At 35.5% G+C, this 14867-nt stretch overlaps 1 protein-coding gene across 3 annotated transcripts in view; it reads left to right on the top strand.

Moving 5' to 3' along the window:
• Positions 1-14867, top strand: part of CEPT1 (choline/ethanolamine phosphotransferase 1) — a 37159-nt gene that overhangs the window by 10385 nt on the left and 11907 nt on the right. For 2 of the 3 annotated variants that reach the window (XM_058716234.1, XM_058716232.1), the window contains exons 3-4: positions 1884-2031; positions 4304-4445. In XM_058716234.1, the coding sequence (XP_058572217.1) occupies positions 1884-2031; positions 4304-4445 (290 nt within the window). Of the gene's footprint in view, positions 1-1883; positions 2032-4303; positions 4446-10449; positions 10535-14867 lie in introns of all 3 variants that reach the window. The other variant, XM_058716233.1, reaches the window with a different exon arrangement.

Raw genomic sequence — 14867 nt, 5'->3', positions numbered from 1 at the left:
TACATATGCTTGAGTTACCCTTGCAGCCTAAGACAGATAAAGGAAATTGGTATTAGCTATTTCATACACAGGAAAACTAGAACAAACTGAGCTGTATGTTGTTACCAATAAGAGCTCTATCAGGTTTAATTAAAACTTTTTGAAATATGACCATAAGAGTTTTTAGTTTTAATATTTATTTGTTTTTGTTTTGTATTGCTAAATGAAATTCTTTTGATCTGACTTAGTAAATGCGTGGTCCAGGATGGTAACCATAGCCACGTCTGGCTGTTGAGCACTTGAAATGTGCCTAGTGTAGCTGACGAACTGAGTTTTTAGTTTTATTTAATTGTAATGAATCTAAACTAAAATAACCACACATGGCTAATGGCTAACTATGTAGGACAGTGCAGCTCTAGAGTTACTGGATTCCTGTAGGAGCAAAAAGCAGTAGCTTCAAAGTCTAGAAGGTGGGGCTTCTTAGTCACACGAGGTTAACCAATCTCTCGGTGAACTTGCGCATCAACTATGGTTATGTAACCACAGTGATTGCTTTCAGGGTTTGTAACTCTGTCCTAGGGGAGGCTTACACTCTGGTCCTTTTGATAGCTTCAATGTTCTAAAATATGAGACTCTAAGAAAATGTTTAAGAAAAGATCCTTACCTTTAATATTGGTAACTAAATAGATGTCTGAGAGCAACCTCTTTGCAGTGAAGAATATGAATATTATTTGCAGCTCTGCATAGTTTTGATTTGCTGCTCTGAGCAATTGATACTCAGTTTAACTTGATAACCAATATCTGAGAAATACCTTGTGATCATAGAAATTTTTCCATGGCATGGGAAAATAGTGAAAAGTGATATAAAACACTCTTTCTTACTTTCTTAAAGAGAACACACCGAATAGAAGCTCTCCTTTTTTAACACATAGCATTTAAATTCAGTATTAGTGGTTCAGTTTCTGCCTGGGAAAAGAGAAATTATTCCTTGAAAATGTGACCATAAATATTTGAAAAATAATGTTCTAAGCACTCTGTGTGCTAGATCATCATTTCCCTACCGTTGTTCCATTGAACACTGATGAGGTGTGTTGAAAAATAGGTTACGTGCTCAAGTGAGTTTAGAAAATGGCAGTGTGTTGTGTCTCCCTTCTCGAATATTCACAGTGTGCATTAGCAACATTAAGGGCTGGAAGGAGTCCTGCAGTAAAGAAATGTTTAACAGGGGCGCCTGGGTGGCTCAGTCGGTTGAGCGCCGACTTCGGCTCAGGTCACGATCTCGCGGTCCGTGAGTTCGAGCCCCGCATCGGGCCCCTGTGCTGACTACTCAAGCCCGGAGCCTGTTTCAATTCTGTGTCTCCCTCTCTCTGACCCTCCCCCATTCATGCTCTGTCTCTCTCTGTCTCAAAAATAAATAAACGTTAAAAAAAAAAATTAAAAAAAAAAAAGAAATGTTTAACATTGTTTAACCCAGTGTTTCCTACATGTGTTAAGCATGGAATTCATTTTCTTCATGCAATACCTATAAACATCCTCAAAATCCAATTTGGGAGAAACTGTACTAGATTATTCATTAATTGACTCAGCATCTAAATGTTAGTTATTCTAACTAAATGTTAGGAGGAATCTTATGGACGTTACCTAGTGTAATCTCTTAGATAACCTTACAAAGCAGTTATCCAGCATCTGCAGTGAGCAGTCCTCCAAAGCAAAGAATGTGATTCTTTTACAATTCTGATTGTTTCAGAAAGTTTTCCATTATGTAACCCTTGCATTCTCTCCCTTAGCTTCCAACTAGTTGTACTTCTCTGGAGAATGAAGACAAACTATCTGCAAGTAAACCGTTATCAGTGAAACATAGTAACGAATATGTCTTAGTAAATCTTGTGTCTTTTGTTTCACAGGCACCTCTGTGGGCATATATTGCTTGTGCATGTGGCCTTTTCATTTACCAGTCTTTGGACGCTATAGATGGGAAACAGGCAAGAAGAACCAATAGTAGTTCTCCTTTGGGAGAACTTTTTGATCATGGTTGTGATTCACTATCAACAGGTATTGTTGATTTTTTAGTGTTAATGATTAATAGTGATAAAATTAATATGATAAACAATGTTAGAATAAAATGTTTATGGTGTTATGGTATCAGAGTAAGTGATTTATATCAAATTTTAATGTTTTCAAAAGACTATAAATATGATTAATATTTGTTCATTATTGGCTGTATTGGGAGATTTAGAAATTCAGTTAATTTCTACTTAAACTACTTTTAGCCTATAAATATTATTCTTTTGGCACCTGTGATATTTAAAATCTTAGGGCATAATTATCATCAAAAATCTCATAAATTGTAGACAAGAGTACAATAGTGGGAGACCAGGAAATCTGTGGTCTTTATATTTATGTGGATATTCTGTAGACATTTAAAATTATGTTGTAGGGGCGCCTGGGTGGCTCAGTCGGTTAAGCATCTGACTTTGGCTCAGGTCACGATCTCGCGGTTCGTGGGTTTGAGCCCCGCATCGGGCTCTGTGCTGACGGCCCGGAGCCTGGAGCCCGTTTCGGATTCTGTGTCTCCTTCTCTCTCTGACCTTCCCCCGTTCATGCTCTGTCTCTTTCTGTCTCAAAAATAAATAAACGTTAAAAAAAAAATTTTTTTTTAAATAAATAAAATAAGATAAAATTATGTTGTAGGCTTGCAGTATAACTGGCAATGAATGGGCTTGGATAAAAAGATTGGAAAGAGTGGTGCCTGGGTGGCTCAGTCGGTTAAGCATCTGACTCTTGATTTCGGCTCAGATCATGACCGTGTGGTTCATGGGATCGAGCCTGGTATCCACTCTGTCAGCACTTGGGATTCTCTCTCTCTCTCTCTCTCTCTCTCTCTCTCTCTCTCTCTCTCTCTCTCTCCCCCCCCGTCTCTCTGTTCCTCCCTCACTCATAATAGACTTGCTCTCTCTCAAATATTTTTTAAAAAAATTTTTTTTAAAGACTGGAAAGAAATATATATACTAAAGTGCTGGCAATAGATGAGTTATATATTAGGTTATAGGCAATACATCTTGTACTGTTTTAAGAATACTATTTTAGTATTTGGAGGGGAAAAAAGATTTAGAAACTAAGTGACAGTTTCTAACTAGTCTTCCTGGTAGGAACACCCCATGCCCTCACAACACATATTTTTACTTAGTTTTTTCTGTTGGTTTCTTGTCATTTGGCATAGCATTTAGAATATTTTTTTAAAGAAACAAAAACCCATGGTAGCTTTACCTCTTGAACTCAGATATGCAGATGTAGGTTCCTGTGAAAATCATTGTTTCAGTGTGTCCTGACAACAGCTTCCTAAGTAGAGGAGAATGAATAGCTAAGCACTCATAATTCAAAGGACTCAAGAAACACTCAAGACTTCTACTGAATGCAAAGGCTTAACGGGCACCTAATTTAATCAAGTGTATCCTATTTTTTTTTACCTGTTTATTTATTTATTTTGAGGGAGAGCTTGCATGCGTGTGTACCAAAGGGGAAGGGGCAGAGAGAGAGGGAAAGAGAATCACAAGCAGGCTCTACACTCAGCATGAAGCCCCATGTGGGGCGCTATCTCATAACTGAGAGATCATGACCTGAGCCGAAAATGAGAGTAGGACACTCAACCAATTGAGCCACCCAGGCACCCCCCTATTTTTTCTTTTAAGTGGTAATCTTTTTTGTGGTGTACTTTGAGTTCCAAACTTTTATAGGACATGTTTTTCTGTATAAGTCACCCATAATTATATCTGCTACATATGAAAAGATACCTATGGATGTAAAAAACAATCAGTCCTTTTGTGAATTATGTAGGTCTTTAGTGTTTCTTCCTCCTCCGCCAATAATCACTTAATGCAATGTCTAATATGTTTCAGGCACTGTTTGAAATCCTTTACAATATTGATTTATTTTGTCTGGTTTTTATCATCATGTTACAAATGAGGTAACTGAGGCACAAGGGAAGTCTTTCTTTTTACTCTGTCCTGTGATTTTTTTTACTGTTCATCACTATCACTAAACTGGGAGGATACTCCAAAAAATGCTCAAGTATTTTAGTTGCTTTCAAGACTTTTGGTTCCACTGAGTGGTATAGTGAAAAATGAAGGTGAAATTATGGGGTGAAAGATAATGTAAAAGATTATATCCTGCTTTCCTTGAACCATAGGTACCTGAGACAAGATTGTACATTCATAGCATGTCTTTTTTTTTTTTCTTTTTTTTTGCTTCATCTAAAAGTATTTCCAGCTCAGTTAATGTTGGTTATTGAGATTGTTCAGTTATTATCGTGATCTTTCTTTTGCAGTTTTTGTGGTTCTTGGAACTTGTATTGCAGTGCAGCTGGGGACAAACCCTGATTGGATGTTTTTTTGTTGTTTTGCTGGAACATTCATGTTCTATTGTGCACACTGGCAAACATATGTTTCTGGAACATTGCGATTTGGAATGTAAGTAACACTTAACAGTGATTTTTTTTGTTTTCTCTTTCAGATATGGAGAATGTTGCTTTTACATATCTCAGTATTAGTAATTGATCAAAGCACTAAATTAGTTTAGCAAATAGAAGTTTAAAACTCTCATTATTGTAGCTGCCTAATGGTCTCTGTCCATCTATCACACTGTTTAGAAGGAAATATTAGGACCTCCAACCAATATTTTTAAAATAATATGAAAAGCAGTGGCCCCTCCTCACTCATACCCACTTGTCTTTCCCTCAGATAAATTCACTGTATTTTTCCTGTATTTACCTTAACTCCATGTTTTATTTTGACATACGAAAATGCATTTTCAGGAAAGATTAGATAGTTTATGAGAGCAAAGAGCAACTCTCATCTCTCAATATCATAGCTTAATTAGATTTTATTCTTTTCATATTATTTGTGAGTCTATAAAAATCTAAGCTCTTAATAATTCAGTTGACATAAACACACCATATAGGTTACTACCACCAACAAATGCCCAAGAATTTAAAAAATGAAATACAAGCTCCTTTCAGACTCCAAAATGTATAGTTCCTACCTGTTGATCAGTACTTTTTCATAAATATTAATGAGTAAACTCATCTTGGAACAAGGTAAAGGATGAAATTCACCAACTGGTGTTTAATTGCCACAGATCCGATTTACACTGCTCGAGTTAGTCTTATTTTTTTCATGGTGTCGAAGTAAAAGAGAAAGAACTTGAGAAAAGACTCTGAATACTTCATGAAATATCCAAATAAAATCTCTGATTGCAAATGATAGGAGAACATCTTAACCTAGTCTCTTTAAGATGAATCATTAATGGATATTTAAATTTTAGATCCCTAAGAAACTTAGTTTTCTAGCTCTTGTGAGAGCCAAATGCACAGAAATCCAGCTGTTCCTTACAAATTCAGTTCAAATTGTTTTTGCTAAACTTATTTAAACAGAACTTAAGATGTTCTTAACTTATGACAGTAACAATAATTATTATTTTGGATGTTAACTAAAAGACATGTCCTGGAAGAATTTTATAGTAAAGGGGTTAGAAGACATGTTTAAGGCCCATCTTAAGGTGACAATAGTAGACACGCATGTCCAATTGAAACTCGAATGCTTGTGCGTTCATCAGTTCAAAAGTGATCAGTGCTCAGGAAATATTGTAGATTTCTGATACAAAAAAAAAAAAAGCAGTAATTGAAAATACTGTGTGCAGATGTTTTTTTCAAATTGTTTTTATAGCCTATATCTCAAGTTTTCATAGTATTTCTCTGCATTGGTAAAACCACAAAATATAATGGACTTCCAAGATCACTTGGTTTGCCCTAATTCAGTTTTAATTTTTAGCGATGTGACTGTTTTCAAAAATAGCAGAACTTGTAATATCTGGATTTGACATAGTTTGTTTCAGTGGTTATTATCTCATAGTTAACTTGCAAGCCCTTATTTTGAAAGTTTATTTATCATCAGCCCTAATAAATTCTCTTTCCCTTTCAAGTAAAGCAGCACCAACCATGTAGTATGGGAACTGAAGGAAGGAGAGGGAGTGAACCATGGAAGTAGGGGAAGAGTAAACAGTGTTTTTAGGAGCGATTTGTTAGCACAGCTCTCAATTTGCCAGTCTTAGAATGTCCCTTGTGGTGTATTCCTTTGATAAAATATGCACTTAGAGAACTGTGAGCAGTTCCATATTGTTAGACCAAAGATGCCTGTAGGGGAGTGGCAGGAGATAAGGCTGGAGAAGATCCAGAAAATCAGGGGATTTCTATGTCCTGCCAAGAAATATGAGCTTTTTTCCTGAATCTGTGGGGAGCCTTTGCAAAACCGAAACCAGGAAAATGACAAAAGGACAATTGGAAAGAACAGTCTGGCAGCATTCGGAGGGTGAATTGGCATGGGCTAGTACAGAGGTAAGGAGGTCCTGTCGGAGTCATCAACATAATTAACATGAGGAATGCTCACACCTGAACTAGTGTGATGACAGTGCTATCAGAGAGAAAGTCATAGTCTGGAGAGAGGCTGAAGAGGTAGAAACTGTAGGACCTAATCTCTATCTGCACGTGGGGAATGAATGAGCGAGCAGAGACTGGAGTAACTCCCAGTTCCCCTCCTTAGGTGGTTGGATGGGGGGTAGAGAAAGGCCCTACACGCAGAAGAACCTATGTGAAAGGGCGAGTTCTATCAGCACATGTATGTGAGGGATTTTAGGCATCCAGATAGAATGAAAATAGCTTAGAAAACTTAGAAAGCAAGCTTAGAAAGAAGCCTATGAAAATTATTGAACAGCCAGAGAAGGAGGCATACCAGAATGAAAAGCCAGAGATTTCAAAAGAGAACAACGCTGAATGCTGCCAAGACTCAAAATGAGGACAGAAAATTGTACACTAAATTTGGCGATCTGAGGCCATCCGGAGTAGTTTTCTGTAGTGGAAGGGTAGAAGCCAGATTGTAGGGAATGGGAAGTGAAGGGACTAAATAAGCATGTGCTACAGGTGATGTACAGAATGTGTGGCTGCGATGGGAAGAAGCAAGACATCTGTTAGAAGAAAGAACATAGGTGCAAAGGAAGGAGGGTTTTGAATTTACACAGAAGAAATTGGCTAGAGAAGAGATTGAAGATATTTGGGGGAGAAAAGAGAGAGATGGATCTACGGGGCTAGACTGATGAAAATGCAGGAACAATGTTTAGGGTAACAGGCAGAGGGACTAGGTGGGAAGACACTGTCCCACTGAGACTATAGTGCTTCTTTGTAATGGTGTGAAACTAGATACACAAATATTGGAGCCAGTTTAAATTTAATATCTCAATTTAAATTACATATTAGTATTACAAGGGATTGGTTTTGATTTGGAAAATTAAATACAATTTTCTGAAATCCTGCATTCATATTAAGGCAACGCTATTTTTTTTTTTTTTTTTTTAAGTAAAAGCAGATCTCAACATTCAAAGAAATGTGCTGCGAGTACTCACATTTAAGGAGATATTTTTCCAATGTAATAGGGACATATGGAATAATAGAGATATTCCTAAAGAAGTTTTAAAAATGCCATTTAAGATTTCACATTCTTTTCAAGAGCAGGTAGAATAGGCTGATGTATAATAGGTTGAATATTGAAGTAAAGTTTATATGTGTGGACGAGAAAGTCTAAATTTTGTTTAATTAGAAAAGAATAAGATAACCTTTCAAATGTAATTTGACTAAAAAGACTTTTTTTTACTATTTATTTTTTTGAGAGAGAGACCGACAGAGCTTGAGGGGAGAGGGGCAGATAGAGAGGGAGACACAGATTCTAAAGTAGGCTCCAGGCTCTGAGCTGTCAGCACAGAGCCTGATGCAGGGCTTGAACTTAGGAACCATGAGATCATGACCTGAGCCAAAGTCGACGCTTAGCCTACTGAGTCACCCAGGCATCCCTGACTAAAGAAATTTTTTTAAATCCCTTACTTTTCTTACTCCTTTTTGGAGAAACATGAAAGCGGCCCTTAGGCACCTTGGGAATTTTGTTTTAAAATATTTTTATTTTGATTGTTTTATTTTGGTGGTTACACACAAATGAAAAAAAATCATGAGGATTTCTTTTTTATATATAATCAATTTAGGTTGTTGTGTGTTTAATAACCATATAGCATATTTGTCAAATAAGAGATATTGATTTGTTTTTCTTAATCGCCTAGTGTCACTAATTTTAGTTGCTATTAAATTTGCTCATATCTTGACCAAAAATAGGCACCATAGTTAATTCATTTTTAACTAAGTAATTTCCATTCAAAGTCAGATATCATGAGAAAGTCAATGTGTTTTGGATCCATCATCTCTGATATTATGACTAAATCTTCCAGCATTTTGCTCTGATCACAACTGAAAGCTGCCTTGTACAGAGAATATTAGTACCTGTCACATCTAGACAGACCCCTGTTCTGACAGTGTTTCTGGACCAAGCAAGTAGAGGTCTGATAGAGATGAGTACTGCTCACTGGGACCTTCTAGACCCAACTTAGCCTGTTGGGATTTTTACTAACTTGGATTTGAAAGCTGGGGAGGGAAGTGGGCTCAGAGGCTAGAACTTCACAGAAGAATGGGGTCGGCCGAAGAAGATAAGAATTATGAATCGAAGTTCATTTGTAAACATTTGTAAAACATACTTTAAAATGTTTATGGGTTATACTAAATGGAAGAGTTCACATTTCCTCTCTTAAGGCTTAAACCGTGTATATCTAGATATTTTAAAATATATAATTTGTAGATGTATATGTAGAATCATTTTTTATAAATCAAATGCTTAGAAATTCTAGACAATCTCTAATAAAACTATTTATGCAAAATACTGGCCTTAAAGAAATCCTCCACACTGTGAAAGGTAGAACTCTTAAATTATCATTTCAGAAAAACAAAAAACAAAAAACAAAAAACTTTTCACAAGTCAAAAAAAGAAAGAAATTGTAATAAATTGAACTAGATCAGTATACCTTGCCTCAAGTGTTACCTCCAGACTATTGTCTGTGTATCAGCTTGAGCAAGGCCCAGAACTTTCATTTCGTAATTTGTAAGTCAGAGTTTTGGATTTGATGGTATCTAAGGTTCCTTCTATGAGCCTATTAATTTTACAGATGCTATTTTCAGTGTACTTACTATTTATAATTATAGCACGTAGAGTATTTAGTACATTTTTCAATTCATTTTTCCACACTTACATTAGCTAAAACTATGTAAATACATAACTTCTGACTTTTTCTTTTCTAGTTAAATGAAAAAAGTTAATAGGCTATGTATTCTGGTAGTCTGGCAAATCCAGTTCAATTCTTACCCAAGAAATCTCTAAGGTATAAGTATTTGCAGATATCATAGTAATTAAAAACTGTTAATGTATAATCTACTTTTTGTGGATTAAGAATTAGGAAGCTTCCTGTTAAATGCCCATATAGGATATTCATACCTTTAGAAGTTTAAGACTTACCATGTGAACTAATAACTATCAAAGATTTTCCTTTCAGTTTCTAATTTCCCTGTGTATTTTTTGTTAGTAAGTCATTCATTTGGACTGTGCCTATTTTAATTCTATCAAGTTGTTAGAGATAAGATCTTAAAACAACTGTTTATATTAATGTAAAGCCTAGATTGCAGTTTGGACTTTAAGATCATCAGGTAAAATCGTAGACCTGTTTCCATCACATTTAGCATTCCTAGGTTCTTAATTTTGATTACATGGCTTTGATTTGAAGTCTGTTCTATACTGCCACTCCTTTTGCCAACATCCTTTAGTGATCACATTAGACATGTTACTTATTTTTACCACTAATAAACTAATCCAATATAGTAGAGAGTTATAATGCTGGTATGGAATTAAGGGAAGAGAAAGAGGAAGAAGGATAAGATTTTAGACTAGAAATGATCAGGAAACGGGACAAGGAGCTGACCAGTTTTATTTTGTTCTGACCGTATCCAAAGAAGTCATAGTTTCCCCCTTGCCTTTTTCACATACGTGTGCACTTTTTTACTGAATAGCAGAAGCAGGAGCATGATGAGATGTGGGGCAGTGAAGGGGTATGAGATGATTAGTGGTTTTTCAAACACCTAGATAACTGTACACTGGGGCTTCTGGAAGCACTCCTCTCGACAGAGAAGTCTGGATAGGTTCTCACAGAGAAGGGACCTATGTCACAGCTAATGTGATTATTTGGCAAGTAGTGTTCACTACTTAGGTAACTAAGAATTAACTGCATTTTTAGTTCTAGTGTTTCCAGCTGCCTATTTACAAGTCATGTATTCAGTGTGTTATAGTTTGAATTTTTACACTTTTCTACTACTTTGGTTTGGGTAAGAAATATACATGTTTGCATAAGGTTAGTAATAGTACTGTATAAATTGTTATTGAATCTTTAGATGTCTTTATAAGGGTAATGCTACTTTTTAAATGTTTTTGCTACCAGTAGGGCTCTTTGGCAAAAGCTCTGAGTAAAGTTATTTTGAAATGTTTGTTTCCTTATGCATAGATTCGATGTTACAGAGTCCCAGATCATAATTATAATATGCCAGCTTCTCACAGGAACCCTGGGACCTTGGTTCTGGAACTTCACGGTAACTGCTAGAATATTCATGCTGTCCAATGAACAGTGGCGTGAACTCAATAAAGACAGCACCTTTGTCATGCACAGAGTAATTTAAATACAAAAAAATAAAAAGTCTTCTGGTGGTATTTCACAGACAAACAGGTTATTAGAAAACAAATAATTTTAATATATATAGGGCAATAAAAATCCACCCTATTAAAATTTTTTGAAAATAATATTCCTGGTGATTTGATGCTAGAAACAATTATCTCTCTCACTTACCCTACTGTACCTAATAGCATTTTTGCTCTTTGTAATATTTTTAAAACAAATACCTTTCCACCATTAACTAGATTTTTTTTTGAATTTATATTTTGAAAACAGAATAAAGCAAGCAGAGTTTCCCTTTAGATAAGCAAGTTGCGAAGATGCTTAGTAGTAACGTAGGAAAGATTCTGTTTATTCCCTTAACTCCTTTAGAATATTCTTTAAGCAATCTAGTACTGATTCTTCTGTTTCTGTTTTCAACGATCTTAGTTTTTAAAGAAATTAATGCTAGAAGCTATTCTTATTTGTATTGTTTACTGTTTTCTTCTCTTATTGTGCTTTTAAAACTAAGTATCCTTTGCTTTTCATGTTACTATAGCCATCTATTGAATAACATCCTTTTTCAGGTTTGGTTTGTTTTTAGTAAATACATATTTCCTTAATGCTGAGTAAATAATACATCTTTTTTTCTTTCATGTTAAAATTATAATTTAGACTGTATGACCTTTAAAAGTTCAAACATATTTATTAGGAAATAGTTTCCCAGTAGAATAGTCCAGAATCTTTCACACTTTAGTATGAAAGGTTTATTCACAAGCAAAGTAGAGCTTAAATTCCATTTATTTTGCAGTTCATGGAGTGTTTGGGGACTGTTCATATGGACACCTAACATATTGTTCTAGCAATACGGGGCTGCATTAGGTTTCCTATATTGAATCCTCATGCTCCAAAATGTTTCAATAATGTGATAGAGTAAGTCTGGTAGCAGAGTTCTTTCTGAAAGGTATCTTGCAGCATTGTAAATCCATTTATTCAGTGGCAGTAGAGACCTCTTTGGGGACAGATTAATAGTGAGGGATAGTTTACATCTTTTTTTTTCAAAAGAAGCTTAGACTTTGGAGAATACTGAAAAGTACTATAGACATGATTTAGAATCAAAACAAAAGCCATTTTTTCATTTGAATTTATAACGTACTTGCAGAATTATTTGTGGGGTCTATTTTCCTGGGGTAGAATAATGTGCATAGTTCAGAATGTGTCATTTTTAGTCCCCCTCTACCCATAACCTGTCTTCTGGTTCTTTCTCCAAAGACCTAAAACTTTATGCTCACTACAGTTGTCTAGGTAGACAATTTTTGATAGCTCATTTACTATTTTTAATTGTACTCACCAAAGGTCTTTTCTCCCAGTGTTCTTAGTGAAATTAATAGTCAGGATATTGACTATATTACTTACTTTCACCTTGTTTGTGTATGATAAAAAAGTACCTGTATTTATAGAACCTTTCCTATTAAAATGTTTCTAGAAACTAATGCAAATCTGTTCTTTTACCAGTTGCTAACTTGCAGAGACTTTTTTTGCTTTTAATATTTGTTGCTTTAACTGGTTTGATCATTGCAGTGAGACTGTCAAATGTTTGTGGGTTTTTCTTTTTCCATTTTTTCAGAGTTCAGGGGGAAAATAAGCTTAAGAAAGAGTTCATTATAATTTGTTTCCAATTAATTTAATTTATTAGCATCTAAACTTGGAATGCTATTACCATTTTACAGAAAGTTGTGTTAGAATACAAGAAACATCATACATGGACACCTTAGTGATAACAAGGTAAAAACTTAGCACAGACGTTTACTCCAGTTGATTAGTAAACTGAAAATCAGAGTTTTAGCACCATGTAGGTACAACACTTCCATTTTCTTTCAAGGCTCTGCCACCTATTATCTCGGTAACCTTGGAAAAGTCCATTAACCTATCTGACTTTCCTCATCTATAAAATGGTGGCGATAGTTCCTACCTCCTAGATAGTTGTGAAGATTAAGAGTATCAAAATGTAATGTGCTAGCTTTAGTGACTGGCATATAAGTGTTTGTTACCACTATTATTTTTATTGATTTTAAGACCTGTGTTAGTAACTCCCAGAAGTTGCTAGATTTCTTCCAGAATTGATCGTGCTAGTTTGAGAGGAAGAATAGGTCCATGATCCCTTCATTTAACTTCATCACGATTATTACTAAATGAGGTGAGAAGACTCTCCTAATTCTTCTGTTTCCAAGGGTGATAAGGGTAGGCTGTCCCCTGAATTGTGAGACCTAAGCTTTAGCTCCTTTTAGAGGACTTATATTCTAGCCTTTGGCTATTTTTCTTCTTACTCAAAAATCACTGGATGGGTTGTTGTTGCAGGTGGTGTTTTTTAGTCTTCTCAGATAATCTAAAGATCCATTTAGTCCTTCATGTGGTAGATAATATGGTTTTAAATAATTCAGCTTATCTCAAAAATAGATGCTTAGACTTTCTCTGTATGTAACACTTTTTGAGAGTGTGTGTGTATGTGCGAACAGGAAGGGGCAAAGGAAGAGGGGAGAGAGAGAATCCCAAGCAGGCTCCATGCTGTCCGCACAGAGCCCAAATCAGGGATCAATCCCACGACTGTGAGATTATGACCTGAGCTGAAATTAAGAGTCAGATGCTTAACTGACTGAAACACCCAGGTGCCCTGTACCACTTGGGTTTAAAATATCATCGTTACCATTCAGCTGTCTGGTTAATATTACCTAACATTAAGCTTGCCATGCCTGGATTGTCCATTATCAAGGGTAGAAAGTAAAATATTGGAAGGCAGTATGGTCAGTTTCTAGGCCAGTCTTGGTTGCAGTCTACCAAGACTTCACCCCACCCATGATTTTTCTGGTATAATAAATGTTCTGGTCATGCAGAAGTTCCCTACAACTTCAGATCCATTGACAAGTGAGTGCAAATCTGTAATTAATAACAATCTAATCTTTGAATAGGATTCCAGACACCCTCAGTGGATGTCTTTTTAAACAAAATTCTTCTTTTTAAATAATAAATAGCTCACAAGTCAAATTGTACAAATCTGGGTTTCTTTGCCACTTGAATTTAGCCCTAGTGCATATTCTCTTAACCAAGCCAACAGCCAACCCAAATTATAATACAATTACATTTGTTGTGTAGAGTTTAACAACAACATTGCTTTTATACATTAACTGCAAATACATCTTTGAATGCATATGTGACACATATAAGAAAAATAGATTAACTCGTATTAGAGTGAGTGGAAAGACATAAAAATTTTAGGGAAAAGATGATTAACATGCTTACCAGCTTTCACAGAATGTCATTTAAATCCCTTCACATTCCCATTACTCCTGAGTCTTGTTGGAATTCAAATCAGATGCATTTGTTAAGTATCTCTCTCAAAACTGAACAATGAAAATGAAACTTAAAATAGAAATTTTATTCATAGTCAGTTAACTTAGGAAGTTTGAGGTTGTTACACCCCTTAATCACTTTTTAAACCTCTAATTCTGATGTAATAACTGACCTAGGCTGCCTTTCTGTTGTGATAGAGACCCCCGGAGTTCCTCACTCCCAGCTAGAGAGATTTTCTGTTCCCTGTTTAGAAGTTAAAATTACTCCTATTCATTTAAGATACCATGATCTCTTTACCTCTTAGTCAGTAGACCATTAAGATGTTGCTAGGAGTGATGGGCCCAGGGGATTTATTTCAAATATTCAGTTATTTTGACTGCCACACTTACAGCCTCCCCATCAAAAGAATGGGGGAGCTTAGTCTCCACAGCTGGTTTGCTTCTTTGCATTTTTCTTCCGTGACAGCCATTAGAATGTGGTTTATGGCTGGCTTGTTGTTGTCATTTGAAGAGATTATACATAGCAATTGGGCAAGTTCTTTCTGTACTTTGACAACCTATACTAAAATAGAAACAGGAAATTATTTAAAGCCAAACAAGTCAGAATATTTAAATACCTTCATGGTTACAGAAAATTAAGTACATTCTCATCTAATTTCCCCCCTCTGAAACTTTTAGGCTGTGGAAATCTAATGCTGTAGATAAGAGATTTGTTTTCCCATATGTCTTTAAAAAAAAAAATCACTCTGGTGTTTTGGATGCTCCTTTACCACATATTCTTTGTATCTTGAAGGGCTTATTTTTAGTGTAGTTCTGGAGGATGCTTTTTTGGCTTTTGAGTAGTAGTCCCAACATTTGGGAATTTTCCACCCATATTATTATTTTGAAATGAATAATAAAGTGACTACAGAAATGCCACATTCCTGC

This window comes from Neofelis nebulosa, chromosome 2 (assembly GCF_028018385.1).
Source record: "Neofelis nebulosa isolate mNeoNeb1 chromosome 2, mNeoNeb1.pri, whole genome shotgun sequence".
NCBI lineage: Eukaryota > Metazoa > Chordata > Mammalia > Carnivora > Felidae > Neofelis > Neofelis nebulosa.
The sequence above is the reverse complement of the archived record's forward strand: the minus strand, read 5'-3'. Positions and strand labels throughout refer to the sequence as shown.